This window comes from Anser cygnoides, chromosome 1, assembly GCF_040182565.1.
Source record: "Anser cygnoides isolate HZ-2024a breed goose chromosome 1, Taihu_goose_T2T_genome, whole genome shotgun sequence".
Taxonomy (NCBI): Eukaryota; Metazoa; Chordata; class Aves; order Anseriformes; family Anatidae; genus Anser; species Anser cygnoides.
Genome location: NC_089873.1, coordinates 1,348,404 through 1,374,929, shown reverse-complemented (window position 1 = coordinate 1,374,929; position 26,526 = coordinate 1,348,404). Strand labels below are relative to the sequence as shown.

The 26,526-nt window shown below is 53.8% G+C and overlaps 2 protein-coding genes across 2 annotated transcripts in view; one reads left to right on the top strand and one right to left on the bottom strand.

The window, feature by feature from the left end:
* Positions 1-26,526, bottom strand: part of AHCYL2 (adenosylhomocysteinase like 2) — a 77,567-nt gene that overhangs the window by 5,329 nt on the left and 45,712 nt on the right. The window contains 14 exon segments of the mRNA XM_066995751.1: positions 27-105; positions 179-247; positions 666-764; positions 1,408-1,502; positions 2,377-2,447; positions 3,969-4,057; positions 5,167-5,230; positions 8,286-8,402; positions 9,804-9,910; positions 13,514-13,608; positions 14,562-14,664; positions 15,466-15,566; positions 16,243-16,386; positions 22,514-22,622. Coding sequence (XP_066851852.1) covers positions 27-105; positions 179-247; positions 666-764; positions 1,408-1,502; positions 2,377-2,447; positions 3,969-4,057; positions 5,167-5,230; positions 8,286-8,402; positions 9,804-9,910; positions 13,514-13,608; positions 14,562-14,664; positions 15,466-15,566; positions 16,243-16,386; positions 22,514-22,622 — 1,342 coding nt within the window.
* The window catches only part of CALU (calumenin), a 130,417-nt gene continuing 124,356 nt past the window's right edge, over positions 20,466-26,526 (top strand). The window contains exon 1 of the mRNA XM_066996393.1: positions 20,466-20,470. The gene's annotated coding sequence lies outside the window, so the exon portion shown is untranslated. The remainder of the gene's footprint in view (positions 20,471-26,526) is intronic.

Genomic DNA, 26,526 nt, shown 5'->3' with positions numbered 1-26,526 from the left:
GAAACGAAAGAGGAAGCAAGGTTTACCCATCTTCTTAGGCAGCAAGTAGACATCTTGCTTGTAGCGGCCCTCGGGAGCGTTGTACAGCTCTATCAAAGCCAGAGCCTGGGTGGAGAAGACCCTTTGGTGAGTAACCGCAGCCCGCCACGGAGCCAGACGCGGCCCGAACCCCGCTCACCTGCGTGGTGGCAGTGATGGAGAGCACGAAGGTGGGGACGGTGGAGCAGCTCAGGTTCAGCAAGCGGCCCTGGGGAGCAAAAATCTGCTGTTATCCCTGCCTGGCGCCAACACCAGCCTGCAGCCTTTCGTACAGAAGGGGAAACGCCTCCCTTCTGGGATGAAGCAACGTTTATCCGTGTGCTTGAATGCCAAGGTGTCGGTTGTCCCTGGAACTCAGTAAAACGATCCAGAAGGGAAAATCAGATGAAAAACCCTGCAGGGGATGCCGCTGGGGTGGGATATGGAAAAACAGAGGAAGCTTTTCCGCATCCCAGCAAATCCTCAGCCAAACCAGGGTGAAACCAACCCTTTCTAGCAGAGGGCCTGCTGAGTGCTGAGCCCCAGGAGGCGATTTTTGGAAGTGTTTTGGTTCCACGCTGTGCCCAGCCCTGCTTTTCTCCGTCCCCAGGAGGAGGGCAGTCTCATTCCCTCTGCGTGCAACTCACCTCCGCCAGGAGGACTATTCTTTTCCCGTCTGGCCAGATGACGTGGTCCACCTGGGACCTCACCCTCTCCCAGGTCAGCTCCGGTGTGCGCAGGCTTGCCTGAAACACGGCGTTAGAACGGTTAAAGCCCAGGCCAGAGAGCAGAAAAGAGAAGCTACAGAAGAGGAAGGAAAAGAGGAAGCAACTCGCCGACATTATTCTAGTTTCCTTTGGGCCCGGTCACAGTCCCAGGCCGATGGAACCTTTATGAATCATAACCTGAAAATGTTTTTTACGGTTAGGGTGCTCCAGCGACAACGGTTGTTAGAGCTCTTCTGGCTGAGAAGGATTTAGGGTCACCAGCTGAACCGTACACGGCCACGGTCACTTCTTGCCAGCGAGGTGGGCTCAGCCGCACAGAAAATGGCTTTAAACGTGGAGCTTTGGCAAAACAATTCCCTTCAGACAAGGTTCCCCTGGTTTTCTGCCCCCCTCTAATAACAGCTGAGCAGATTTCGGTGCAGCGAGGGGGCCGAGCGTGCCGAGCTGCACCAGGCTGAACCAGGCTGGGTCCGAACGGCGCACCAGCAGGGAAGGAGAGGCACCGGCTGGAGGAGGGGATCCACTGCCTCTCACGGGGAAGGGATGAGGCTGCTGTGGGGGTACGGATTATTTCACCTCCTCTAGGGTGCTTGCTAAAGGGGCACCGGTCACACACCGGGGCCAGAGGGCCCTGAAAGCACCACCGTCACCCCGCGCTCACCACGTCGATCTCCGTGTTGGAGTGCCCCATGTTGCAGACGATGCAGCTGTTCTTCATCCGGTCCAGGTGCTCCCTGGTCACCACGTTCTTGTTGCCTGTAAGGCAGCAACATCGGTCAGAAATGGCAGTATTGGTAAGAAATGGCAATGTCGGTCAGAAATGGCAGTATTGGTAATAAATGGTAGTATCAGTCGGAAATGGCAATATTGGTAAGAAATGGCAATATCAGTCGGAAATGGCAATATTGGTAATAAATGGCAATGTCGGTCATAAATGGCAATATTGGTAATAAATGGCAATATCAGTCAGAAATGGCAATATTGGTAAGAAATGGCAATATCAGTCAGAAATGGCAGTATTGGTCATAAATGGCAACATCGGTCAGAAATGACAATACTGGTCAGAAATGGCAATATTGGTCAGAAATGGCAGTATTAGTAATAAATGGCAATATCGGTCAGAAATGGCAATATTGGTCAGAAATGGCAAAATCCATGATAAATGGCAATATCAGTCAGAAATGACAATACTGGTCAGAAATGGCAATATTGGTCAGAAATGGCAATATTGGTAATAAATGGCAATATCAATAATAAATGGCAATATCAGTAATAAATGCCAGTATTGGTAATAAATGGCAATATTGGTCAGAAATGACAATATTGGTAATAAATGGTAAGATCGGTCAGAAATGGCAGTATTGGCCATAAATGGCAATATCAATAATAAATGGCAGCATTGGTAATAAATGGCAGTATCAGTAATAAATGGCAGTATCAATGATAAATGGCACTATTGTTAATAAATATTATGAAATGCAAAAGCAGGAGTGACGTGACGAGCCCGTTCCCATACTGCCACGGGCAGGGGCACGTCACCCGTGACCTTCGCCGTGGTTTTGCCCTTTCCTTTGGAAAATGATGGACCCGAAATTCGGGTACCCGTCCGCCCGCCCCCGGCACCGCGCACCTGTGCAGGTGATGACGATGTCGACCTGTCTGATGACTTCGTTGAGTTTCACGAGCCGGAATCCGTCCATGCTGGGAGGGGAAAAAATACAGGGTGTGAGAAGGAGCAAAAATGAGCCAAAAATAGAAAAAAAAATCAAGTGACTCTCAGATACTCGTTTTAACCAAGGCCAGAGGCTGCAAACAGCAATGCAGCGTGCTGAGGGACACGCACGCACCCCGAGCCATCAGGATTGCTTCTGGAATTGGGGTCTGTTGTGCAAAAAGTGACTTTTGAAAAGTGTTTTGGGGGGTTTCACGTTTTCTGCCAAGGACTCCACATGGAAAAAAATCTCAATTTTGGACTGAGACAGCTTTTTTTAAAGCTGCTGCTCCTGCAAAGCACATCCAGAACGTGCAGATAAACTCTCCTGCTGCAGAATCCTTCCTGATCCGGATTTAGATCGTCTTACAAAAAAAAAACGAGCCACCCCAAACCCACAGATGTCTCTCATTAACTTCACAAATCTCTATTTAGGCACCTAGGTGATATTTAGAAGTGCTGAGCACTCAGCAAGTCTGCCCAAACTTCGCCGAGAAAGGTGTGTTCAGCACATCTGATAACGAGGGCAGGATTTTTTAGGACTTTTTTGACAGTCCTCCCGGGAGTTTATTTCTGTGACTCTCACAAGCTGCAAAATCACAGTTACTATAAAAAAAAAAGTGTTGGTTTTTCTTTTTTTTTTTTTTTTTCTTTTTTTCCTGCTGGATCTCTCAGGACGTCCCGGTTGCTGTCCTCCCCACTGCAAACTCCCTTTAAAGGGGCTGCGTGGTTTCACCTTGTGCAGAACCCCACGTGTGGGTGCCGGAGGGGAGCCCCTTGGCAGAGGGCAGCGGGTGCTGGATGAGGCTCAGAAGGTGCTGGATCAGGCTCAGAAGGTGCTGGATGAGGCTCAGAGGGTGCTGGATGTGGCTCAGAGGGTGCTGGATGTGGCTCAGAGGGTGCAGGATGAGGCTCAGCGGGTGCTGGATGTGGCTCAGTGGGTGCTGGATGTGGCTCAGCGGGTGCTGGATGCAGCCCAGCTGCCCCCGTGGGGCTCCTGCAGACTCAGGGAGGCTGCAAAGCGCACAGGCTGACCCGCCAGTTGATTAGTGCCGCTAATTAGTCGGGGCTCATGCTCCCGCCGTGGGGCAGGAGCATGGGGCAGGGGCAGGAGCAGCGTGGTGGCACCGAGCTGACTTTTCCCTGCAGGAGGTGAGGCCGGTGGGACCGCAAGGTGCCCGTGCCAGGGGACAGACGCGTGGCTTTGCAGCTCAGCAACGCCTGGGGTTGCTCTGCGAAGTCCGTGGCTCGCTCCCGACATCTCTTCAAGGCTTATTTTTGCCGTGATGGCTAAAGTGATGCAAGCTGGCACACGGGATGCAGAAAAACGGGGTGATGCTGAGCGCAGGAGCCCTCTCCCGGCTGCAGGAGGGAGCTGAGAGCCCCCCGAGCGTGCTGAGAAGCCCCCCACCAGCCCCCCACCAGGGAAGCACCGTGGCCGAGGGGTTTCTGGGCACGGTTTTCCTGAAAAAAAGCCCGAAGAAGACGCTGGGCGCACGGCGAGCGCTTACCAGGCCTGCAGGGCGCAGATGGGATCGATCTCAGTCACGTACACGATGGAGCCCATGGCCTTCAGCGCCGCGCAGCAGCCCTTTCCTACCTGGGGGGGAGAAGGGCACAAGTGAGACACCAGGAGCTCCCTGCAGCATCGCTGCCCTTCCCTGAGCAGAAATCCCAAACGTTCCCCTTCAGGTGCTGGGCATCTCCTCTGCAGCCCAAGGGGAAGGGACAGAGCCACTGCGAGCCCCGTGCCAGCCCCGGTTGCACGCGCACGGCTCCTGGGTGCACAAAATTCCCCGATGCACAAAATTTGGAGCAATCTAGGAGCTGAGTCCGGTGCCAGCTAAGCCAGAAGAGGCACTAAAAATATAAAAGGGGCACTCATTTTGGTCCCCGAGAGCTCTTTTTTCCCCCCAAAATGTCCTCGTGTCCAGAAAGAAGAAGGATAACAGGAGATTACACTTAGCTCAGAGAAAGTTTAAGAGTCTCCCACAACCTTTGCTCTGGTTAGGAGGCTTAAAGGTTTAATCCCTGGGGTTAACCAGCCTTAACCTTCACACTCCACACACGGCGCAGCACGCAGGGGAACTCGGCACTACGGCTAAAGGACCACGATTTCCCCAAAATGTGATTGCTTTGGCATCCCAGTGCCTCGGGGGAGTGGGCAGTCCTCGGATCGGCCACAGCTGCCCAAAGGTTGCTCCATGGCTCATTTCAAATGAAGGGAGGAAAATGCCCAATTTCAGCTTTTTGGAAAAAAGAGCCCCAGTGCAGCCCCCCGTAACTGGTGTTAACCGGTCCCTGCAAGGACTGCCCGGGGGGAATATCCCAGTCTCACCTCCAGAGAGGATTACTCCTCGTGGGGGTGAAAGCACATCAGTAAATTCATTAAAAAAGATTAATTTCTCTTTTTTGACCACCCTTCCGCATGCAACGCTGCAGCTGCACAGCGCGCCTGCAGAACCCCGCCTCTGAGCGCTTTGGTAATTAAAGCTATTCAGGGTATTTCATGCTTTAAGATTCAGATGTGGTGTGTTTAATCCCAAGGACTGGACACCACGGAAAGAAAACCTTCAGTTTTGCCAGGACAGGGCCGTTCCCAGCAGGTCTGAAGTCGGCGGCAGCCGCAGGGGACAGAAAAGCCCCGCGGGGTGAAGCCGTGCAAAAGGTGCCCCCGATTCCGCAGGACGCGCTGCGCAAAGCCCTTACCTCCCCGTAGCCACAAACCACGACCTGCTTCCCTCCAAACATCATGTCTGTCGTCCTCTTAAGGCTAGGGAAAAAGGAGAAAGCAGTTAAGACCTGTGGTAAGCCCCCTTCCACTTGGCCATGATGTGAAGGATGGCACCAAGACCTCATTCTGCTCCTGTTGAACACGTCGCTGCCCCCGGCAGGAGCTGTGCCCTCCACCCGGACCCAGCGAGGCCCCGCAGAGATTTGGGTGCAGGGAGGGGACCCGCAGGGTCCCCCCAAAGGGACTTTTCCCTCTGGGGAGGGTGGGTGCTGCCAGCGCGGAGCTGCCACCAGGAGGAAGGATTTGGGGCTTGGATCTCTCTTTGTTGGGTTCGGTGGTGCTCCAGAAATCTCTAAAATCTTTCCAGAAACACTTTTGTTTTTTTCTCCATTTTCTCAAAGCCAAAATACCTCGTAGAAACAGCTAGAGGAGGAGCAGACAAGCGGTGATTTATTGCCAGAATCGCAGCGCTTTCTATAAATAAAGCTCTCCCTTCCACTCGGTTTCCTCCTCGTTCCCCCCGAAGAGCGCCCTACATCGCGGGCTATTTTTAGCACACATAAATAGGTTAGCAGTGCAGGGAAGGTGAAATTCCCTTCCACTTCCAGGAGAATTTAGGCGACGACCCCGGCAGATTTAATCGGGCCTGTGCTCAGCTCTGCCTTGGCCCTGTTCAGGTGCGTGGCCCGGAGCACTCAAACCCCAGCCTTCCTCCTCGGGGAGCCCATCGCCCGCCACGACCGAAGCCGACATGACGAAGAAGCTTGTTTAAGGATTTCAACCTTTTTTTTATCCACCAACAGCACGTGAACACACGGCTAAAGAACCGTAACGTCCCCAGACCCTCAAATTTTGGGGCAGCCCTTCCCCAGGCGGCTGAGCCCCGGGACAGAGGCTGCCTTGGGTGCCTTCAGCCACAGTCGGGGACCCCAGGGCCATAACGCAGAGGGACGGGGACTTAACGATGGGACTGACTTCATCAGGATCTTATCCCCGTATTGCTTTGGTCAGCGACGCGTTGCCCCTTGGGTACGATCCTGTATGCTTGCTCCACCTCTCAGATTGTACCAATCTGGGAGATTTCGGTTGAACTTTCCAAGTTTTGAGGGCAGGAAGAGCAGGAGGCTGCTGGCCGCCACGTTCTGGCTCCTGCGGCCTTGGCACAGAAAGGCCAGCCACCAGCATGGCTCACTTGAGCCCAAAACACGGTCTTTTAGGACAACAGAAATGTGGGGAAGAGACCCCAAGTGCAGTGGGTCATCCAGGGGAGTGTATTTGGTGGTGCACGAGCTCCTATGGCACTTACACACGTTTTAAAGCATCGGGACACGCAGGTGCCCAAACACGAGCCCTCCTCACTCCTCCTGCTCAGGATGACCACGACCAGAAAACCCACTCCAAAGCTGAGATGATGGACGAGGCACTCTACTAAATATCCCATAAATTATTATTAATATAAGATTTAGGAAAGAGGTGTTGGAGTGGGTTTTGTGATGAACACGAGGCCTGCTCCGGGTCTCTGAGATACTCAGGGGGAAGGCGATCGAGGGCAGCAGCACTGCCAGGTGAGCTCTGAGGGAGCAGGAGGAGACATTCTGACTTCAGCAAGGAACCAGGAACTGCTGGCAGGTCATTTAGGCTTTAAGCCACGCCAAGTTATCCACATGAAGACATGTTTCTCTTGAAAGAGGCAGCCTTCACGGAGAACACTTCTCCGGGGGTTCCTCCGCTGTACCGCAGCTGCCTGGCACAGAGCAGCGAGCTTTTCTCCACCTCAGCAGCATCACGGGGCTGCAAAGTCGATTCTGCCCTAGCGTCTGGGCTTACCTGTCTGCTGGGAGCACCAGACTCAAAATAAACTGTCCACCTGTCCGAACTGCAGGAATAAAACTCGTCCTAACCTCGCCTGGCTTTGGCAAACTTTGGCGGTGGGGGTAGCGACACAATTCCATAAAAATAAAGAAAAAAGAGAGGGAGAGAGGAAAAAAAGAGACCGCTGAGATTTGCACCCTCTCTAGCTCACAACTTCAAGCATTTTGCACTGCATCTCAAGACCAGCAGCTTTAGAATAGTCCTTAGCAGGAGCCGGGTGGGAGAGGAGGACAAAGCCTTCGTCAGCCCCGTCGGTCCCACCTGCCGCACCTCCTTATTTCGCCCGGCTGAAGGACACAACCTCAGAATCGCATCTAGGCTATGGGCACGTAACTGTTACGGGATAAATTCTCGGTCTTCCACAGCCTCTTCTCTTTCCTTTCTCTTGGCTTCTCGTATACGCACAGGAGAGGGTGAAGAAAAGGAGACTAGGAAGGCAAAAATGTGACGCAGCAGCTGCGTGACTCAGCCACAGAAAGGTTTCATCCTGACACCGCACGGGAAAAGGGGAAGGGATGAGTGCTGCAGCCACTCTGCTGCTGAAGCCCTCGCACAGGAGACGCTGCAGAGCTGAAGTCACCCTCACCGAGAAGGGAAAATGCATGTGAGACACCTACACACAAGGAAGGGCAGCACCCTGAGAGCACGAGGCTTGGTGAGCTCCCCAAGGGCACCAAAAGGTTTTTCAGGAGTGCCGGACATCACTACGGCTCAGAAAACATTTAGTACGTCTTCCAGACACCGGAGGAAAAGAGCAGGGTTGCCTTCCACAAAAAGAGGAGCAGAGGCAGAGCTGAAGTGATGCACCCTATCCGTAACATAGCTGGGCTGAAAAAATGAATTGGGCTTTCAAAAAAATGAAAGTTTTAGAACTGCTCAGGGCTTTGCTGCGGGATCGTTCTCCTGCGAGCACAAAATCGAAGTTTGCTTTCTGGCGTGCTTTTGTTTGCAGTGCTTGACATAGTTGTGCAAACCACCCCTGGCACTTTCTGACTGACAGAGGGACAGCTTCTGACTCCACGAGCCTTGCAGATGCCCATCTATGCCACAAATAGGATGGACCGGAGTTAAGAAAGGGCCTTTGATTTCCTCCGAAACATCATTTGAGCAAAAATGTTCTAAACCAGCAGGCAGGAGAGACACAGGGACCCCATCCTGTGGAGCAGCCCCCGAGGTTCACCATCCCCATCCCGACCCCGCGGGCCGGGCAGCGGGCACGTACCCGTCCAGGATGGACTCCCTGCAGCAGTACAGGTTGTCGAACTTCTGCTTCGTGACCGAGTCGTTGACGTTCATGGCTGGCACGCAGAGCTTCCCGGCTTTAGACAGCTGGTACAGCCTGCCAGAAACACAAGAAGCGGAGGATCACTGGAAAAATATTTCCCTTCGCTCAACTCACACATGTCCTCCAGGTCCTCGTTTCGCTAGAATGAGCGGCACGCATCGGGGGGGCAAAGCTAAACCCTCAGCAGGAGCTGGGCAGGGCCCTAATTTCAGGAGGAGGGAGCATCCTTCCTTCCACAGACATTTCTATCTGCCTCCCGTCCCTCCTGAAATGTGTTGCTGCCAGGCAAGAGGCATCTCATAAAGATGTCGGACAGAAGGTGCTCTGAACTCCGCCTGCCTCAGGGCTGCTGGTATTATGACCTCCCTCTGATGTCCTTGAAGGGACAAAACCCCCAAATCCTGCTTCAGGTAACACGATGGGAACTCCTGTAATTCCTCAGCTTCTTACGGCTCTGAGGCAAACAGAGGTGGCCACAGAAGGGTGACGTTCACGGCCACGTGCAGCCAGCCAAGAGCAGTGGGAGCGAGCAGACCCAGCTCCATCTCCAGCAACCCCCCTACGAATGAACTGAAATGCAACACTACTGCTGCAAAGAGGGCTTGAAATTCATCCCCCCGCTCCGGACCTTGGGGAGGAGAGCCTGCCGCCTCGGTCAGTCCCTGCAGAGCCCTTCCAGGTCTCTGCCCCTTCTTGCTTTGAGGAGCCTCCCTCCCCACCTCGGTCTGGGACATCGGGTCAAGGCCGGGCTGGATGGGGCTGGGGGCAGCCGGGGCTGGCGGGAGGCGTTGTGCCCCTGGCAGGGGCTGGAATGAGATGGGCTTTGAGGTCCTTCCAACCCAAACCGTTCTGTGGTTCTGTGTTTCTCCGATTCTGTGATTTCTACGCCCATTTCTATACCCAGAAACTCCCCCAGAGGCAGGGGCACACGCTCTCTGCATGTGCGCATCGTCAGAACACAGCCCTGACCCCAGAACAAGAACACAGGGAACCATTTTTATTACACTTTTGTTCTTGCACACCTCTTTTACGCAAATCGGGAACGATTCCCAGTGCTGAAAATACCACCAGGTCCTTTTCTTGACCCCACTGGCTACAAACCCGGATCGGTCGCTTCCTCGTTTCGGGTATTTCGTTTCCCTCTTTTGAGGGCTGCCTGCGCCTCTCTCCGAGCCCTCAGCCACTTTAAAGAGCCGCAGCTGAGCCTCTCCCAGGGGAAAAATAAAGCCAAAAGCAGAGCCTGCTGCTCTTCTCCTCGCTCCCCTGTTTTCTGTCACCCGTGGTAGGACTAACCCTGCTAGCAAGTCACCTCCCACGCCGAAGGAAAACCACAGACCACATACTCGGAGGCTCAACATTCAGCCTGTGGCAATGAGCAGCTTGGGCTGGTTTGCTAGAGGTGCCCCGAGGCAGAAGGGGCTCTGTCTGCTCATCCCTGTGCTCCTGGCCCCTTACCTGTGGACACCGGTCACGCTCTCCTCCACTATCCCCTTGATCTTCTTAAACATGTTGGGGTATTTCTTGTAAATCCAGTGCGTGAGGTCGCCTCCGTCATCCAGGATCTGTAATGAAGGCAACCACAAAGTCACCGCCCCGAAGACCCAGAAGGCCTGCTGACCCCAAAAAGACACAAGGGATAAATCGTGAGCCCGGATCACTCCTCATCAAGCCCAGGTTTTGGCATCGCAGACACCAGTCTGACAGCTCAGGTGGGACCGCTCTGTTTGATAACCCAGAGCAGGAGTGCTGCAGACCTTGGAGGTTATCAGGAGACCGGGGGAAATGCAGCACGCTGCTGGGCCAGCTCCTCTCCCCCATTTCCAGGAGCAGAGAAGCCTTCGAACCACACGCAGCCATCAGATTTCCAACGTGCCTGCTCACGGTGGAGGCAGGAGGATGGAGAAGCGGAGGCACTAATGCCAACTGACATGCAGCTGCATCGTGAAACAGCGCGTTGAAAATCACAGAATCACAAAATTCTAGGGGTTGGAAGGGACCTCAAGAGATCCTCGGGTCCAACCCCCCTGCCAGAGCAGGTTCCCTAGAGAAAAAAACAATACTGACCCACGCTCAGACGACAGCTTTGGGTCGCTGCCCATTTGCTCAGGCTTCAAACCTCAGCCTCCGAGGTACAAACCTGTTCTTCATCGGGCCCCGAGTGCCCTGAGCCACCCACCTCCTCCTACCGACACGCTGCGGGGCAGGGGACAAAGCCAGAGACTTACTGCTTTAATAAAAGCATTGGAGATGAGGGAAGGTGCCCTACGAAAACCTGCCTTGGTAAGGACAGACGTGAAAACAACCAGGTCACAGAAATCTAAAAATCTCAGTGAAAAGAGATGTCTAAGAGCTTGCCCGTTCTCTGCTGGTTTTAACCACCCAGGGCGATACTGCAGATGGCAACACACCAGGTCACGGCTTCGGACACGAGGTCGTGACTCAGCTACAAGTCGTGTTTCATCCCTCCCCTGCTGCATCTCAACATGCAGCCAAACGCAGGGAGGGTGCTGAGCTCTGAACGATGCCCAGCGGTGGTTCGGAGAGCCCCTGTGCTGCAGGAACCCACCGGGATGCCTTACGGCAAGAAAAAGGAAGGGATGTAAGAAAAAAACAAAAAGCCCCTACGCACGTGCTCTTCCCGGAGTCCTCCGCACCTCGGTGGCCTCAGGTGGCCCACGGGGTCCCCAGCAGAGCCACGGCAAGGTGGGAGGCGGGAGGACCCCGACTCCAGAAGAAGCAGGGAGCAATCTCCTTGCTTCGCAGCCTTGGTCTCCCTAACGGAGCTGCAGGGGCTTGCACCGAAATATGAACGCTGCGGGCGGCTGCTGCTCCTCCAAAATGTTTGGAAAGCGCCACTTCTGTTCAATTTCTGGGAATTCCCAAATTTACCTCCTGTTTAATGGCTTGGAAACCGAGTGAGCAGGCTGGGAAGCTCCCCTGGGCCACGCAGGGCTGGGAATTCAGCAGCCCAGCCCCCGGGACGTCTTCATTTCATTAATCCCCATTTAATAGGGCGCATAATCCTCTTTCTAAAACGCTGAGGGAATCGTGGGAGCCGGGGGTTTCTTCTTTCCTGGGGGGGCAGGAGATGGAAACCCGAAGCAGCGCAGAGGCTGGGTCCTGCTGGGGGGTCACCTCCCGGAGCAGCCCCCACCAAAGCCCCTGTGCTCACCCTGCGCCTTGCTCAGCTTCACCCAGGCTCCCTGCTCTCATCTCCGTTTTCCCCAGGCACCTATTTTTCTGGGAAAAAAAGCCCTTATTTGTTTGAGGGGTGAAGGATATTTTATTCCCCTGCTGCCAAGTGCCTCGCCCCGTCCCCTTCCCAGCCCTGTCGTGGCAGCAGTGGATTCCACGCGGCTGATCCCCCCCAAACCCGAGCTGATTAAAATTAGCCAGGATCAGCTCGACCACAGGGCTGAAAACAACAGAGAATTACTGCTGAAAGGCGAGGAGATGGCAGGGCCACCAGGTCGGGGGCAGCAGCCTGCTCCCAGCTCAGTTTATGCTAAGCCAAGCCCTCAGCCCTACAGAATTGATGTTTTTCAGGGAAAAAAAACAAACAACAGAACTGAGCCGTTCCTGTCCAGACAGAGCACTGCCCTACAGGTCTGCTGTTCGCATCAAAAAACTCAGCAGATCTTTCTTTGGAGACTCGGTGTTGAGACTTCAGTTCTTCTCATGGACTTTGCAGAAGCCCAAACATCAAATATTGAGATTTTTGGACGGAGAGGACAGGAGAGGACAGGACAGGACAGGACAGATCTATGCAAAGGCTGCCAGGAGCAGCAGAGCAGAAGCCAGCAGTGCAGGCTCAGTCCTACAACCTGGGGACGCAGCTCCTTGGTTCAGGCAGTTGGGGAAATTCTCAGTGCCCAGAACACGAGGCACCTTCCGAAACGCTGCCATCAGCACGGAGCAGGGTAGGTCCGTCTTGCCTCAGCCCTGAGACTGGAAGGACCAGAGCAGCAAATATTGCCTGGCTTTTTGGCCAGGTTTGCCAGCTCCTCTCGTCTTAAACAGTCACATAAAAAAGATCTCACACCTGCTCTTTACTTGGCGTCCAGTCTCCTGTTTCTTGTCTCTAAAAACACAGACCTCCAAAATCAGGCACACGGATCTCTGGGAGCTGCTAGACCCAGGGCCAGTTGTTTTTGTGCTCAGACCCAGTTGTTTTTGTGTTCACCAGAAACAGGTCAGGAAACACCGACGGCTGGAGACACGTTGCAGAGCCAAGAGCTCTGAGCAGATCCTAGGAAAGCAAGCGTGCTAGATGCGTAGTCCGATAGGTTTACTTTGTCAGCTAGTGACATTTTTGATGGGAAATTATTCCTCAAAAAGAAGAAAAAGACAGCACCACGTCTAGACTCCTAGCTTGGGGGTGGACTTTTTGACGTTCACATTTCTTTTTCAAGGCGGCAGCCCAGAAGTGAACAGCAGTAGACTGGGAGGGACAACAAAAACACCTCGAACGAGCCAACAAACAGTGCAGACACGTGCTCATCTACTGCCTTTAATTACTATTTGACTGAAGTAGATCACAAGCTACAAGGCTAAAAGCTTGTCGGGACGAAAACAGCAACTTGACTGCTGGGAATTATTCCGCTCACCTAGCTCAAGGTTCTCTGTTCTCCCCAGAAACAAGGGCGGGATGAACCAGCGACGCAGGGATGTTTGTGTCCGTGCAGTAAGAGCAAAGCGCAGAAATCACACAAATTCTAGTTTTGGTTTTAAAACAAAAACCTAGATAAGAAAAGCCCCTCAACCAATGCTGTGAATTTAAACAGACACAGTAAAATGGATGCAATGCCTCTCCAGAACATCCTTACCTGCAGTCAGTTTTTACTGGCTGGATTAAATCGGTTTGGTTTAAACCATAGCAAACTACCCTGAAACCAAACTAAACTCCCTACAACAAACGTATTCATGCTTATTTAGAAAACAGCTCAATAAAACTTCACTGGGCAGCAACACCCACGCCTGCAGATGCAGCAGCAGGTCTGATTGCACAGACCGGTTAATTGTAAAGCACTTTGGGGCTAATTGCTGCCTTAGCACCGAGCAGTCGGGTCTAAATTCAAGAGGCAACGCAGACCAGCACTGAGCCCCGTTGAGAGCCCTCCTCCCGCCCTCCAGATCAGCGCCACCTCTTTGCAGTCCGCTCTCACCATGTTGGGCTGCCATCCTTCGACGTTGACGCAGCGATCGATGCACCACCAGAAGTCGTCTTCGGATTCTCCCTTCCAGGCGAAGACAGGGAACCCTGCCGCAGAGAGGGAGACGGGTGCTACCTCCTCAGCCTTAGCAGACCCCAGGGAGCCAGGAGCCAGCTTTACCCGTCCCAAAGGCTTAGGAAGTTACTCAGCCTTGTTCTGGCCCACGAGCAATTTTTGTTCGAGCAAGACCCGGTAAGAGGCAAGCTGCTGTTTGGCTTCTCCCGGGTCTCCTGGCTCCCACAGCCCTTCCCAGGTGGAACAGGATTTGAGTTGAGGCATCTCCCAGGGGGCAGCAACATCAGCTGCTTCTGCTTTGTGAACTGTGTCCCCAGGAAGTCCTCTCTCAGCCCTTTTAGCCAAAGTTGTGACTCAAATGTAAGAATTCCCTGTCTTTATAGAGCTGAAGTCAAGCATAGTTTCTCTTAGCAAAGTAACTTTTAGGCTCACGTAGCTCTGATGGCTGATAACGTGCACCATCATCGTCATTATCATCTGTACCACCTACTTTTATACTCTGGAGAAACTGGCTGAAATATTTGGACCAGTGGGAGGGATTGATCTTGTCTTGCTTAGTTCCCTTCACTGCTTAAATAGGGGAAAAAAGCAAATCTCTGTGACTAAAGCCATTTCTTCTCCAGATTGTTTCAGTTTGAGGTTTGATATATCCCTCCTTTGCTCAGATCTACTACAAGTTTCCCACTCCATCAGACTAATTCAAGCTGGCAGTTTGCACTGGTAACCCTAGAAAACAGAAAACCGCAGCACTCCTGGTGAACCATTACGGGCTGATGTGTGCGGCTTACCAGGAATCGCACTCACCGTGCACTCACAGATGGAGAGAAACACTCTGGGGAGATTTCACTCTCCCCTGGTGTTATTCCAAAGGGAAAATAATTCAAAGGAGGAAAAAACTACAAGAGAATGTAAATGAACTAAACCTGGTGGGACAGTAAGAAACCTTTTCAAAACCAGAATGAACGCAGCGGGTGAAGCTCCCTACCGCTCTCGGCGAGGGCAGCAGCCACTTCGTTGAGAGTAGAGTAAATGTTGCATGCAGCCCATCGGCACTGGGCACCCAGCGCACCCAGGGTCTCCATCAGGACCTGGAATAAAATTTAAAAAAATCAAACACTGCAAACCATAACGTGGCCTTGCCCAAAGCCAAAGCGTCAACTGTTTCTACTCCGGCAGCACACACACCTGATTTTGCTTGGGAAAATTTCGGGAGGGTACCTGCAGCTGTTTTAAGCAGCATTGCAGTAGCTGGAGAGTTATACAGAAAACGAATTTTGCAATTCTTTGTTCTACGATTAAAAATGAATGAAGTAAATTAGAACTTCAACGTGTGTTATTAGGTTTCACTCAGCAAAGTCCCAAATCCAGGCAGGAGAAAGCGCTCCTGTCCCGTTTGGAGGGGAAACCACAGGTTTTGAATTGCAAAACTGTACTAATTACTAACTGCCATTTTGTCCTGCATACATGATGAAGATAACTTGATTTTCTTAGTGATCATTACTGGCAGCAGTGCCTTATCGATTCACACATTGCACCACCTTCAAGCACAGGCTCTGTTTATCCAGAAACGGTCACAAAATTGACCATTCTCACTTGGTGTAAGGCGCTGCTCTGCTGGCTCAGGGACCACATCTCCGTATTACCCTCCTGGGGTCTGTTTTAGAGGACAAGCAGTGAAGAATTCCTGCCTATAACCCTGCTGGCAGAGGGCTGTCTTTGCCCAGAACTAGGCAGAGTGAGGATCGGGCTGCTGGGCACGAGCAGTCTCTAGCCTCTCCGCTGGAACGGGCAGTCACAGCACGTAGCAGCCCCCTGCTAGAGCATTTAAATAGTCCCACACTGAAACGTCAGTGGTGAAAAAAGCCCAGAGCTTATCGAGGGGATCTTACGGCTGTCTGTGCTGTGATGTGCGTGCAGCCCACGATCTTGGCCCCAGCCAGCGGCTTCTCTCCCTGAGCTCTCTTCCTCAAAGCCATCAGCGCAGGCATTTCTGAAAGGCAAAACGACAAGAAGTCCATCAACGCAAAGCACAGATGGACGAGCACGTAAGAAACTGCCAGCAGTGCTTCTCGCCCAGATATCCAGGGCCCTTGCGAAGCTGTACGGCTGCGACAGCTTCAAAAAGAGCAAAAGACTTGAACGGAGCCACCAAAGAAGTCACGACACAGCTGGAAAGAATCTGAGACCCTGTGAGGTTTTTTTTCTAGCTATTTAGGATGCAGGATAGTTATATTTTCCAAAGTTCAACCTGAAAATGCCAAGCGAGGCTGGAGGAACACCAGCTTCAGACAGAGGAGGACTCAGGACCCGCGGCCCCTCCAGCCATCTGAGTGCTGCACTGCCTCTGACACAGGCTTTTGGAGACAATCACGCTAAACCAAAGTCACCCACTGGATAATTTATACGATGGATTTCATCTTTTTCACTGTTTTTAACAAAATACACTGGACTGTACAGTAGTCCTCCAATAACCGGCTGGTAGGAGTGCCATGGTTGTGCCGTGTAACTCCACAAAGTCCCATAAAAGTTCCCTCTCTCAAACAGGAATAGTGTCAGGAAATAACCGAGACACTAAGCCTTGCGAGACAAGGGTTTGGGGGAAGGAAGGGCTGCACGAGACAGCCCAAGAGAGCCAGGAGCCTGCGGAACGCGCCCGCCCCGTTTACCTTGTTCAGCAATTTCGATCTCTCGGCGCCCGAACTCCGCCTGCTTGATGTTTTTCACGCAGAAATCGCTGCTGCCTTTGGAGTTCTTCTGCTGCTTGTCTCGGGGGGAGGTCTCATCGTCGGAGCTGTCTGTGTAGGAGGCAGCTGGAGGAAGACAAGGAGGGAGGTCAGAGGCTGAAGAAGATGCTCCCTAAAGCCAAGCGCCTGCAGCGGAGGGGCACAGGGGACCTGCTGCACGCATCCATGGATGCGCTTCTCCACGAGCATGTCCCAGCTCCCACCAGCCTCTCCTGGGATCCCCCCCTTCTTCTTACGGTGCCCATTTCCCCCCACTCAGCCTTTACCTACAGTGACTTCCTTGGGCTCATTTACCTCTGCTTCAACGCCGCACCGGAGGTAATTACTCAAGCACCGCCTGAGTCCTCCACGCGCTCGTCTCTGTGGGCTTTGCCAGCTCCTCTGTGGCCTCTCTTCCCCAAACGTTATCCCTTCCCGCTCTAAGACAGCCAACATCCATGCCTACGAATGTTTTAAGTACTGCCAAACCACTAAGAGGCGCAATTTCAGGTGCCAGACCCTACTGCGTTTTAAACAGCGGCACAGCAAAGGCTGCTCCCTAATTATTAGTCACTCACGGTGGTATTCCCCGTCCCTGGAATCAGTTTTTGCAGAAAAAGAAACTGTGAAATTCGCAGGACAATCCTTACTAAGCACACCCAAAACCACACCAAGTGGCCACACGGAGGGCCACGCGGGCTCCTTGAATCCGGTGAAAAGGAGGCAAAGGGGCAGGGGGTCCAACTGCGGCCTTAGTCTGCCTGGAGGAAGCTCCAGGAACGGCAGAAACAGGAGGACAGCACGCCATGGGCTGAGGCTGCGGTGATCTCCAGCCTCCCTGGGCTCCAGGAGCTGGCTGGACACAGCCGTGGCTCATCCGACCCCGTGCGAGCACACGGGGGGACGAGATGACCGCTGGAGGTCATTCCAGCCAACCTCTCTGTAATACAGACAGCTCGTTCCGGCCCTGGGATTTTCCCCTTGTTTTCTATGAGGAATAACAAGCACCTGGAGATGTTCCTCATCTTGCCTTTCTGCATCTTTAAAGCCTCCTTCCTTGTTCCTTGAACTTCCAGCTGGTTCGTTCGTGGCAGACGCACGGAGATTTACCAAAGAACCTTTCATGGAGCTAAAACCCCACTTCCCACTTATTTCATTACTAAGATCACACGTAGAGTCCATTTCCTACTCTAGCCTTGAAGAATTAGCTGCTACTTGTGCTTCGAGCTTATCAGAGCCAGCCGAAGGGACTATTTGTGCCGTGTCGCCCTCGGAATATCCCCCCGTGGAAGAGCAGACCTCTTGCACCTTCTAGGAGTGGCATCAGCAGCCGGAGCAACACGTGAGGACTGGAGATGGACCCGAAGCATCCCTCCTCTTCCATCCCGGAGCCAAAGCACCTGCAACGCGGGGCCCTCGGTCCTGCTGAGCTCCCCACCACCACCTCTTCTTCTTCCTCCTCTTCCTCTTCATGGCAGGGGCTGCACCTTGGGACCCAACTCAAGAGCCTCGCCCACACACACGAGCTCATCCCGTTCCTCAGGAACATGCCCTGAAGTTTTACCCGAGGTCTTTAACTGCCTTCCAGCTCAGGGGGCGTTGTGGCACCATTCTGCACGCGGCCAAACGAACAGGACCTGGCCCCAGCACGCTCTGCGCGTCCCCAGGGGGACTGTCCTCGAGTCTCGTGCAAGAACCTGCAGGGGAGCTCGTGCCACTGGTGTACCAAACTCCATCCAAAGAGTTTCTTTTCTTCAGGATCGTTTCGTTTAGCTCCTTTTGGAATTGAAACTCGTTGGAGCAGATACAAAATCCCCGTGTGCCAGACCAGCCTGCCAACGCGTCCAACACACTTTCTGACCACTTTTAAAAAAGAGCTCCCAAATTATCACAAACTGCTAGCAAACCACGTGCATTTCCAACTTTCTGTCCCGATTCCATGCCAGAGGAACAGGGTGGCACCAAGGCGAGCGCTTCTTGCATCATGCCACAAGGAGGGCGCCGTGGCTGAGCCCATGGTCCTGCCACTGCCCACCAGCAGCCACGGCTTTACGGAGGCACCCAGACCTCTGGAGATATCTACATATGATATAAACCACATGAAGGTGTGCGCTGCCAGCTTCTGGTGGCTTTGCTGGCATCTGCACGGCAGAAGATCCAAAGCAAGGCTTGGAGCTCGTCCACCAGCCCGGCCATCGGTTCGTCGTGCCGGCAGCACCCGGAAAGCTGGCCGTGTTTGGTCCTGGAGGGCAGGAAAAACTCCAAGGACCGCCAGGCACGAGCTTAGCGCTGCCGCTGTCGGCGTGCCAGGCTCCCCGAGCCCTGCCCGGGTCTGATCCACTTACCGGGAAGAATTACACATTGCTGAAATTTCTCTGCCTACCCGCAGCGGGGAGCGAACGGCGAGCCCGTCCGGGGATGGCCACACGCTCCTCAGGCCGCGTGCGCACCCCACGGCAGCTCCCGAAGGGCTGGGAGCCGGGATTGATAACAAAAAAATGCGTTATGTAATACCCGGCTCTTACATCGAGGGCTCCGGCAGGATTAATTAGTTAAAGGAGGATTACCTCCTTGAAGGCAGCTAATCTGCGCGGGGGGGTGCTTTAAAACCAGAGATCTTCGTTCTGGGGCTGAAAGCAAGTTTTGTAAAAGCAAGTTTTGTAAAAGCAGGTTTTGTAAAAGCAGGTTTTGTAAAGAAAAAGCTCGCCTAGATGGGAGCCGGATTCTCAGATGCAGATGGGTCTTTACTGCTAAATACGTGTGATACAAGAGCGTGATGCAGCACTGCGGTAATTAGACCAATAGTGTTAGTGCAGTGTGAGAGCACACGGATACAGACCACTAAATATTGCCCTGGCTCTCCTGCCAAATGCACAAGTACAGGAAGGAAAGGATTCCTAGTACCTGAAATCCAGAAACACCCAAGTAACTGGTAGGACGGTCAATCTCTCAAATTTCATCCCAAATTACCCAAAAGTTAATTAACGGAAGCTTCATAACTGGGGTTGGCACTCCACAGAGCCACGCACCATTTTAATATAAATTGTATTATTTCAAAGAGGACGCCGTGAGCATCTTGGGTGCTGTTATCCAGGGAAAAAACACCAGGGGGAAAAGAAGGCACCTCAGCCTGTGTCCTAAACCCAGCAAAGACCGGGTCTGAGCCTAAATTCAGCGACGTCAGCCTTGTTAATGCTTTAGCTGAGGATCTGCTGGCATTGATAGTTGACATCTCCATCGCCGAAGACAAGGAAGGACGAAGGGCTCGCTGCCCCTCCAGCCTGCGCTTCTGTTACAGACAAATTGAGAGGCAAACCTTGTTTTTCTGCACAGCCTTTCTAAAGTTATGAAACAGCACGAGGGGGAAATCAATCGCCTTTAATTAAAGGCATTACCGCCCTAATCTCATTTGGGTGCCCGCGTACCATGCAGGCGGTGCGTAACGCGCAGAGCTGCGTGCTTCGGCGTTCCAGGCACCGCACTGCTGTTACCCGGCTGATCCCAAAATCTTCGTCCCAGCAGACGTAAATTATCTGACTTTTGTAGAAAGGGGAAGAAGTTACGGGAACGTACGGGATTTGTCACTGCACCGGTGCCAACACCGCCGCGACTCCAAAGCCCTGCTCGTGAGCTCCCTGGCTTGCAATAGGTGCCGAGCGGCACGTCCTCGGGCACAATGAGAACAGGCGAGCAGAAAATACACTCATGTCGTGTTACTGAGCAGCAACAGTGAAGAGGTTTTCACCCCTTAATGAATTATTTCATGCACGGCCCGGCCAGGGCTCATCGGACGTGCTGGCTGACAGCACATCGGCACGCGCAGCACTTCCACCCGCTCCCCAACGGCGTGGACAACAATTAACTTCCCCGGTGGGAGAGATTGCATGCTCTAAATGAAGTGCTACGGATCACAGGCGACCAGCAGCTCATGGCAGGCGTAACAAGGGCCTTCCACTTCCAACCCGAAGAGTCAGGCCAACACAACTCATCGGCGTTCCCGTGCTTCGCGCCCTGCAGCAGCCTCGTGATGCCGTTTTCTTCCCGCGTGGCCAACACAGCAGGCCCAGCCGCTTCAAACGCTCAGCCCTCCAAACCTCCGGCCCTCATCCGCTCTCTCTGCTCCCCACACTCCTTGTTTCCAGCCCTTTCCCATCCCTGGAGCACCTGGCGGGCCGTTTAGATGGTGTTACTGCCCAGCACGCAGAGCAGCACCGCCGAGACTCCAGCCGAGAGACCAACGGGATTTTCCTGTCCATCCTGCAGCTGTGTTGGGAACGGAAGTCTTCCATCTCAGCCACCAGCCTAGCGGCTTTCATCAGGAGGAAAATATAATGCTCTCACCTATTAACTAATTGCTGGTGGTGATGCTTTAGCTGGAAACGCTCAGTGCAAGGGGTGGAGGAGAATTCCCCCAAGGTGCTCCACGTTCTTTCAGCTGCGGATCGGGTGCAAGCGTGAAACATTAGCCAGGTTAATTAGCCTATTAGTCTTTAAAAATGAGTCACATCGAGTATACCCTGCTGATTAGACATCAAATGGGGTTGTAAAACCCGTACAAACATTATACCGATCGCAGACCCGTGTTAGGGAAGTCTAATCATTAACGCCAGCGCCAAGCAGCGGGGCAGGCGAATTCCCCGGGGGCTCCTCGGGGTGCGCGAGGCAGCACATAGAGGATGCGACCCAAGAGCTGGGAAAAGAGGCAAAAAGGAGCGTTCTGGTGTGTCTGCGGTCAGATCAGGGCCTCCAGGAGCTGCATCTCCTGGAGCTGAGCGTGTGGCTCTGCCGGGGCAGAGGAGCAGACAGGGGGCTTCGCGCCCTTACAGCAGGAGGGAGGGAGGCTCATGCCTGCTCTGGTTCAACCTCGTGCCTTTGGCTCTGCCCTCCTGTGCCCAAAGTCTGCCTGCAGCGGCCAGCCAGGAGGCTCTCTGCCTGGACAGACATGGAGAGAATGAAAATGAGGGATTGTGCTGGAGCCTCCCCACGAACCCTCCTCATTCCCCACGGCACAGAGCCAGAGCTCTGCAAGGGCTGAGAGCTCCTGCCACCACGCCGGCAGGATGGTGATGCACGTCACCAGAAAAGCCTGAAAACTGCAGGGGGACCAGGAGAGCACCACCTCCTTCCGACGGCTTCAACGTGCTTATATCTTCGTTCTTTGCAGATCTGTGCTGGAAGCTGGTTGCTTCGGCATCTGCTGCGGTACGAGCCAGGGGCTGGGAGCAGGAGGGGATTGGACGCAGTACAGCTCCCTGGGGGATGGGGACTTGGATCCCAATCCCTTCTGTAGTGGTCCTGATCCCTTCTGTAGTGGTCCTGCTCCCTTCTGTAGTGGTCCCGATCCCTTCTGTAGTGGTCCCGATCCCTTCTGTAGTGGTCCTGACCCCTTCTGTAGTGGTCCCGATCCCTTCTGTAGTGGTCCCGACCCCTTCTGTAGCAGTTTCAGGAGCTGCCCCATTGCAGGCAGCAGGCAGCATTCCCCGTAAAGCACCAAAGATCCCGGTGGGCCTGTCCTGAGAGCATCCCCAGTGAGCTCTCCCCGCTCCCGGACTCGGGGGGTGAAGGTAGCACTGAAGCTTCTTGGCACCCTGAGGCCACGGTGAATTATTTGCTGGAAAAAAACAAGGCTGAAGCCTGCTCGTGAAGTGCAGGGCAGCCTCACCTTGCCTGCTCAGTCTCCAAGTCAAGCTTTAGCTGGCCTGCCCCCAGCGCTGCCGTCTGTCCTTTAAGGATAAAACACCAATTTCCACCAGATTTGTTTTCAGGGCCTTGTTGTGCTGCCTTTTTTACATCAGCTCTAAATATTAAATGTGAATGGGCACTCAACGAAGTTGGTCTGGTTCTCGGGGGGCTTTAACTCTTGCTGGGTTTTAAGAAGTCTCCATAGGCTGCTCTGGTAGTTAACTTTCAGCAAAACGTGCCCAAAGAAAACAAACAACTCGAGCACCTCTGAAGGAGAATGCACAACTCTGCTGTGCCATGCTGAAAGGAACACGCAGGGGGAACAGAGCCGTGCGTTTCTGCGCAGTGAGACAAACGTTAGTCCAAACAAAGCGAGCTTCCAACTCAATTTTCTTAATTTTTAACTTTGGAAAAAAGAGCAGTGACCCTCTTCCCGTGCTTCCCCTCCAGCAGCACCGACTACAAGGGGGAGCTGGGGGTCCTGGGGCTGCTGCCTGCACCTCCTGTGATGCTGGTGGGACGCGGCACCCACCTGAGCTGTAGCTGTCGGTCGACGACTGCGAGATGGAGCGGGACAGCGAGCGGCGGCCGATCTTCGTCGGGCGCTTGTTGAATTCCTGCTTTTGGTCGGCAAACTGGATCTGTGAAAAGAAAGGGCCAGGTAAATCGGAGGGAAAAAGCCAAGGGGCCGAGACAGGAGGACGATGCGGAGCACCCGGAGCCTCGAGCAGCCGCTGGCGCCTTCTCGGCTACAGCCGACCCCTGACTGTGGGTATCTGGGGGCAGAGGGCACGCTGCCTCGGCTGTGTTTAACCTCAGTGACACCTGAATTAACTCCTTTAGCCTTTCCACATCCACATTGGAAGGTTTCCATCCCCGTTATGCACAGACCAAGTACCAAAATGCTCGCTGGGGCCATCCAGCACCTGCAGGACTGGCACCGACCCTGCTCACCACCTCTCTTGTAGCGACCGGTACGGGTTTGCTGTGCAAAATACAGGGGAGAAAAACAAAAAGACCCCGAGGAATGAACCCCCCAGCTGCACTCCGCAGCAAGAAGCATTTAGGAGTGGATATCTGGAAAATTACACTTTTGTAAGCCAACCATGCTCCCCGCAGGCTGTGCGAAATCGCAGCGGAACTGGAAACGTGACTTCCACCTGCAAAACTCCTCGGCCTTTGCTCGGGGCAAAAAATGAGCCAGTCTGGTGTGACGGGATTAAATATTTACATCTCCAAAATGCTGAAAGCTATTAATCGGGTCCTTTCACCAACCCCCGGGGTATTTCGAGAAGTTGGTTTTGGTTAAAGAATCCACCAGGCCTTAAGGAATGCAATCCCCTTCTGGGAACCCAAAGTCAAGCCCCGAGGTTCAAGCAGTGGCACTCTGCCCATGCAATGGGCTGTCACAGCCCTGGTGACTCGCTTTTTGGGCCAGGAAATGAGGAAAAAGGGTGCTGGGGGTCTCTGATGGCTACGTCAGCCCCGGGAATCCAGGTCCAGCCAAAATCCACGTCCAAACTCATGCCACAACCAAGGGCAGCACTGAGGATTAGTGCCGCCGATCCCTGCGGGACAGGGCACACACATGCTGGTTTTCATCTTCCTTTTCTACCAAGTTGTTGGCCTGAAATAACTTGTTTTTTCTTTCCTTTAAAACAAATCCCTTGACAGCCGAACCGCCTCATCAAAGCATCGAATCATCGGCGTGGAACGGTGCTCCCGGCAAAGTGGGATACGCTTGAAACCTAACGGGGTGAAAAATTCATATCATAGACCTCGGGAGTTCTGTTAATATTTTCCTTTCCCGCATCATCTGTTCAAGGACATTCGATGCAACTGTTTCGAGCAACGCAGTAAGGCCGACAATTGCATTCAGGCCTCCCGAAGCACTTGCATGTGCACGGCCAGCAGGCAAAACCCCAAATCAGCCGTGCACCGAGCTGGGCACAACCTCGGGCCTCGCATTACCCCTGCAAGAGTCCAAAGCCTGAAACAAGGCTCTGCTGCTGGCTCCCGGGGGCATCTCCAGGGCCTGCTGCTCGCTGCCCCAGCACCTCACCAATGTCTTTTAACGTTTGTGTGCTGGGATTTGAGCCAGGACAGCCGTCGCGCCCAGCACTGGGCGGGCACGTGTGAGCACCACCAAGTGCTGGCAGCAATGTGCCCGTAAGACGGTTTCCACATCATGGCTTCTTTTTTGGGCTGCAGTTTCAGGCACGCGCTCTGTCCAGCCAGAAGGACGGCAGGGAACGATGGACCCCAAACCTTGCTTAAATCTCTTCCGAAGGGCACGGTGCAACCAGCGCCGCGCCGTGCTGCCGCGCGTCCTTCCCGAGCATCGGGGACCGGGACTCGCAGAGCGGCTCGGTTTCGGGTGGGACCTTCCCAGCCCCTAAAGACCTGCCCCCGATGGTAACAGCGGCCACACACAGGTTAACGCTCAGAGGAGAGATTACGGAGCCTTGGAAAGCTGCAGCTTGGGTTCAGGCGGCCGACCCGCTCAGCGCTTGCACAAACACAGCGGCTTTCCACCCACCGCCGATTCAAGCCGAGACACCCGGCGTCCCAAGCCAGGAGGGAGAACGGCTTCTGCGGCTGCCCCACGTCCACGTGAGGGACATCTCGCTTCCACCCGGGCTTCCCTGGCCCCAAGTAGCATCCCTGGCACGCCACACGCGGCTCCGCGCTCCTCCTGCCCCTGGAGCAAGCAGGGCAGCTCCCCGGAGCCGAGGCTCTCCTCCAGCCAGGAAGGTGCACGGCCAGCTCCAGAAAGAGGTGATTTGGGGGAACAGCAAGGGGAGAAAGAAACGAGGCGGGGGTACAGAGAGAGAAAGAAGCGGACTTTTTAAACCGAGAGACAGCCTTACGGTACCTAGAGCCTGCCCTCACCTGGGCTTTAATCCCCGGGTCCCCATTGACATTGTACTTCTTCTTGTTCAGCATGGCGCGGCCACCGCCTGCTCCGCTTTCAGCTCCGCGGGGAGGCAGAGGGAGGGAGGGAGGTGGCTTTCGGGCGTCCCTTGGGGAACCCCGAGACCTCTGGGGGCACTGCTTCCCCTTGGGGAACCCCAAGACCTATGGGGCTCTGCTCCCCGCGTCCCGCCGCGCGAGCCCTGCTGCTGCCCTACGCACACGGGCGAGCACTTTTATCGCGGTCTGCCTGGTGCGTGCATAACAATAGCCCGTTTATGTAACCGGGCCATTGCCACTTGCTATAATTAACTTGCTAATTAGGCTCCTTTTAACTCGGGTTCTCCCCCCACCTCTCTTTTCCCCGATGTCAGACGATTATGGTAGCAGAACCTCATTAGAACAAAATTAACTAATGGGTAACTAAACCAACGATGGCAAAGGGGGGGTGGAATTACGGCAGCAGCCTGCCCAACGTCGCCCTTGAGGGGTCGAGCAATGGCTTTGCTTCGTGGCTGGAGCCGCTGCCCAAATGTTTTGCCCCTGACAATGCTCCCAAAACGATTTCTATCGAGAACCTCAAGGGCTGCGACAAAGACGGGGCATCGCCCATCGACCTCGGCGCTGGGCCCAACCGTATGCCTGTAACATTTTCTGCTCTTTTTGAATGTTAAATGAAACCTTGAAATACTTTAACATCTACAACAGCCCTCGCAGTTTGTGCAACGTGTGGGGTTTTGCACTGCAAGAGGAGTATCCTTGTAAATTCTCCTCACTTCTTAATTTTGCGAGCGCAGCGTTTTTGCAGCGCTGGCATCTTAAATTTATTCTCATCCATGGATTTTTTTTTTTTTTAAAGGAACAAGGGGAGAAAGCAGCAGGGGCTACTGGCCCTGTAACTCACGTGGGCTCTACGGCATTGCTGACAGCCCGCAGATCCACCTGCCACAACCCTGGGAAACAAAGAGCAAGTGACGGAGCTCATTAAAATCCATATGGGTACGAAACAAGACACCGAGTTTGTCATCTTCAAGAGTTGCTGCTGCTTGCTTATGCCTGTGACAAACTACCCGGCCAGTCCTTTTCCAAAGGAAAAACTCATCTACCCATGCCTGCATATGACAGAAGGAATTTACTCATTTTTCTAGAAACAGATGAGGGTGGAGATTGCAAGGGAATAATTCTGCACCTCCGAGCAGACCAGCGGGGTCCAGGGCACCCGTTGTGCCGGCCCTCCTCCGGCCAAAGGAGCAGCCACGGTGCTCCAGCTCTCGACCTGCTGCGCTGGTACCTTCATCCCTGCGTTTGCTTCCCCAGGAAACTGGAGATGGGCACGCAGACAGTGGCGCTGGCACCCAAAAGGCATCTGGAAATGAGCTGTGACCCTCAGCTTTCGAGTTCTGGGCAGCTTCTGTTCTCCTAACCCACCTCCTCGCCGTGCTCGGGTTTCTTGATCGCGTCAATCCAAGGGACTGCCCAAACCCATGCTGTGCGTTGCTTCACGCACCTGAAATGTTATTTCCGTACTGTTTCAAGGTGCCTGGGCAACAACGGGGTAGCTGGTGCTTTATGGCACCAACAGGCAGTCCGAGATGGAGGACACCTCCCGCCCCGGCAGGAGACACGCAGCGC